At 34.5% G+C, this 4,025-nt stretch overlaps 1 protein-coding gene across 2 annotated transcripts in view; it reads right to left on the bottom strand.

The window, feature by feature from the left end:
- The window catches only part of LOC100638137 (uncharacterized), a 3,931-nt gene extending 3,194 nt beyond the window's left edge, over positions 1-737 (bottom strand). The window contains exons 1-2 of one of the 2 annotated variants that reach the window (XM_019998712.1): positions 647-737; positions 16-583 (exon numbers count right to left, since the gene is read on the bottom strand). In XM_019998712.1, the coding sequence (XP_019854271.1) occupies positions 16-137 (122 nt within the window). In that variant the 5' untranslated portion in view covers positions 138-583; positions 647-737. The remainder of the gene's footprint in view (positions 1-15; positions 584-646) is intronic. The other variant, XM_003387940.2, reaches the window with a different exon arrangement.
- Positions 738-4,025: the final 3,288 nt, after the last annotated feature.

The raw sequence follows: 4,025 nt of genomic DNA on the forward strand, positions 1-4,025 counted from the left end.
CGATCAGTTTGGCTGGTGAGGTAGACCAGCATTAGGACCATCAGTATATAGACAGAGTAATACCGTTTGGACGCTCTATTAACTAATGACCCGCTGGGGATGGAGCTACTTATGGATGAACCAGTTAAACCGGACATATTGCCAACCACTGCACTGCAGCAACCAGCCACTCCCCTTTGCTGCAAGACTGACCACGCCCACTTTAATTAATGTCAATTTCTTTGCTAAAAAATGTGTGCACAAACTAAAAAGCTCAAGTTTACAATGTCCTTTATCGTTTGAATATGATTGCAACTAGCTCCATGACTGGTTTGCAGCAGTTCCTCAGTGGGCTCAGGACTGGTATGGTAGCATTGAATAACCAGCTCACAAGCTTCAGCAATGGAATGTAGACCCAGTTCATTGCAAAGGAGGTTATCCCTAGCAACAAACCCCACACTATAATGAAAGGGAATCCAACAATCATCACTAGACAATTGTACGAAATGGTCTTTGTAATTTCATACAGTTTCTTGTGAACCATCTTTATCTTTCGAGCAGTAAGAGTGCTGGATTCTTCTGATATGAACTTATCAAAATCAAGCTAAAGAGAGAAAGAGAGGGGGAAGATATTAACAATAATTAGATTACATAATGATTAACTTACACTAGGTCTTACATACGCTTCATCAAAAGCATCACTATAAGTCTTAGCAGCAACTGGTGGAGTGTCCTCTTCACCATTGGGACCAGCTCCCTCTGCAGTTATGTCTAGAGCAACCTCAGAAAGAACATTAGCTGCTTCTGGTAATACTGAAGGTATTTTAGGAGCCTCAACTATTGATGGTATATCAATCACTGCAGGAAGTTCTTGCATTGGTAGTGAAGGGAGTTCCTGCATTGGTAGAGAAGGAAGTTCCTGCATTGGTAGAGAAGGAAGTTCCTCAATTGGTAGTGAAGGAGGTTTAAAGTGCTTTGAAATCGCAGGAGGTTTAAAATGCTTTGAAATTGCAGGAGGTTTAAAATGCTGTGGAACTGCAGGTGGAGTGGGTTCAAACTGCTGCTGGTGCTGCAGAGGAGGAGGAGGAGGAGGGAAGTTTGTTGATTCTAAAGGAGGAGGAGGGAATGATGGAGGGTATGGTTGTTGCTGTCCTAGTGCTGCTACTACTGACAGCTTTGAGCTCTTTTTAGGAGGAGGAGGAGGAGGCATTTTATAAACCTTATACTTGAAGCTACTCCAGTAGTGATATGACCTGCTCCTTCAGTGAGGAAGGATCACAGTACGCATGAGTATATATATACATGTACTGTGAATTATTCTTTGACACTTGTACAAAATAACTGTTTAATGTAAAGTACAAATTTTCAATTTAAACTGCTAAAGATAACTTTATAAATCAATTATAATACTAACAATAAACAATAAACAATGAAAATGAATAATGAATGCAACAAAACATTTAGTTTAATTAAGGGAAGGCATTCACAACAAACAAGGCAATTATGATGGATAGCAATTCACATAAAGAGACTATTCTCTTGCAATTATACATTGTAAATGTGATTCATGGTTTAATTCATAGAAAACTTTAGAAAAACATTATTAATTAAGAATCATATGTATAAATCAAGAACAAAATAAAATGATAATAATATAATAATAATAATAATAATAATAATATAATAATAATAATAATAATAATAGGACTCTACCTGTCCTGCCCTCTGTGGATGGGCTGATTTAACTTTTCTCTCTCTCTCGTCTTTATTCTTCTTTTTGTTTCTTCTCTCCTTTCCATTTTTGTGATTATGGGTTTCTCCCTCTTTTCCCACATCTCTCTTACTCTCTCATAATAATAGTAATAATAATAATAATAATAATAATAATAATAATAATAATAATAATAATAATAATAATAATAATAATAATAATAATAATAATAATAGTAATAATAATAATAATGAATAATTAAATACTTACACAACTGATGTAACTTGTACTTGGCACAAATCAATTAATTGAGCTTCAGTTAATTGAATATTAATAATTAATAAAACATTATTAATATAATTAACTAACGACTGATAGATCAGCTTAACTAGTGGTAGCAGCATACCTTGATTTAATAAACTTAATATAATATAATATAATATAATATAATTAATTAATTATTAGTTAATTACTTTTCAATGCTCATGATTAGTTCTTCCAAACACCTTAAGACGGTCATCAGTTTCATCTCAGCCTCTTCATTAAAAGACTGATTCAATAACGATCCTTGAACACTCATACTAAGTAATAATTTATATTAGTTCATACTTTCTACACAACATAAGTGCATGTATATGTATCAGGAAATGTAATAAAAATGAGGTTTATTCCCCTTTTAAATTTTTAGAAAATTTGACCAAAGTCACTGTACTATAGTACAGGGACTTTAACCCAATTTCGGAGCATTTTAAAAATGCTTGTAAAACATCCAATTTTGATCAGAATGAGCTCAATCTTTCTACACAACATAAGCACATGTACCGTATAGCGCTTCATTTTCGAGGAGCTAAACTTTTGCTAATTTCGCAGTTAGCATGAAACCGCGAAATTAAAAATCCGCTAAAATTTCAATTGCCATTAAAGGTGTGGCACCATTATTGCGAATCCGCAAAAGTTATTTCCGCAAAAAATTGATTTTTATCAATCCGTGAAATTTTAGCTCCGCAAAATTAAAGCGCTATACGGTATATGCATCAGAAAATGTAATAAAAATCAAAAATTCTCTCCTTTTCATTTTTGACAAAATTTAGCCAAAATCCCTGTACTATAGTACAGGGACTTTAACCTAATTTTGGAGCATTTTTAAAACATTCATTAAAATCTACTATTTGCAAGATTACACCACAACTGTAAGGAAAACCCTGTCATTAACTGATCTTACATGGTACTGATGATACTCTCCCTAACTGATCCAAAGATGAACGTCAGATGATCCAATGGGCTACCAGTCAGTACTGGAGGAGATGATGGGAGAGAGGAGGGGGTAGGTAGGGGGGATAACGTGGGTAGACCCTGTAATTAATATTAATTAATCAGTTATTATTAATATTAATTATACATGTACTATTGTAGGATGAGTGGTTGTTGATGGGTGTGGTTTTGAAAGTGGTGGGTGTGGCTTCACCCACCACTGGGTGTGGGTGAGGCTTGAGTAAGTAATTAGCTAATATGGTAGCTAATGTCAATACAATGGATATAAAGAGCTAAAACTATGAAGTAGAAAAGTTGTTATTAAACTAGAGCCATAGCCATACAGTTTAAGACATTATGGCATCAAACTCTGCATTCTTTGCAAATTCTTTCAAGCAAGTGACTGGTACTTGGAAGTGGTTGGTACCTTGAAGGTAGTTCTGATGTGCAGAAATGGAGAGAGAAAATGCTAAAAAAGATTATTATATGCAATTTCTTACTGATGCATAAGCCATTGCGTTCTGCTTCTCATCAGCGCTTGCACTGTGCCCAATCCAAACAAAGCACTTCTTTCCAGTGTCAACAATAAAGATAGCTTGAGTGGGTGTGGCTTGAGTAAGCCACACCCACTCCAGTTAATTAATTACTCTGTCTGGTCTCTTGGTGCTCCTGCAGTTCTTGTAAAAGTTTCTTAGTTTTAAAGTTTGAGCGCCCAAAAGTGAAATTAAACACAGCTATCCAGTGCCTATATTACTTTACTTTACTTTAAATAACTTTACTGTATACAAATGTATACAGATGGACAGCCAGCTTCCTGAGCTGACCGCCATAAAATAATATTAATATTAATTAAAATTTCAATTAATTAATTACTTGTTTAATAAATACAAGACATCATCCAAACTCCAGGGAGGTTTACGAGCCAATATATCATTACTGGTCTCAGGAATTAATTAATTAATTAATAATAATAATGATACCTCAGTTCTCCATAAACAGTCTTCATCTCATGATTGATGATAACTGATAATGATTCCCTTGCATGAGATTCAGCCTCACACAATATATCATCATACTATAGAGT

Source organism: Amphimedon queenslandica, unplaced genomic scaffold, assembly GCF_000090795.2.
Source record: "Amphimedon queenslandica unplaced genomic scaffold, v1.1 AMPQUscaffold_13308, whole genome shotgun sequence".
NCBI classification, from domain to species: Eukaryota; Metazoa; Porifera; class Demospongiae; order Haplosclerida; family Niphatidae; genus Amphimedon; species Amphimedon queenslandica.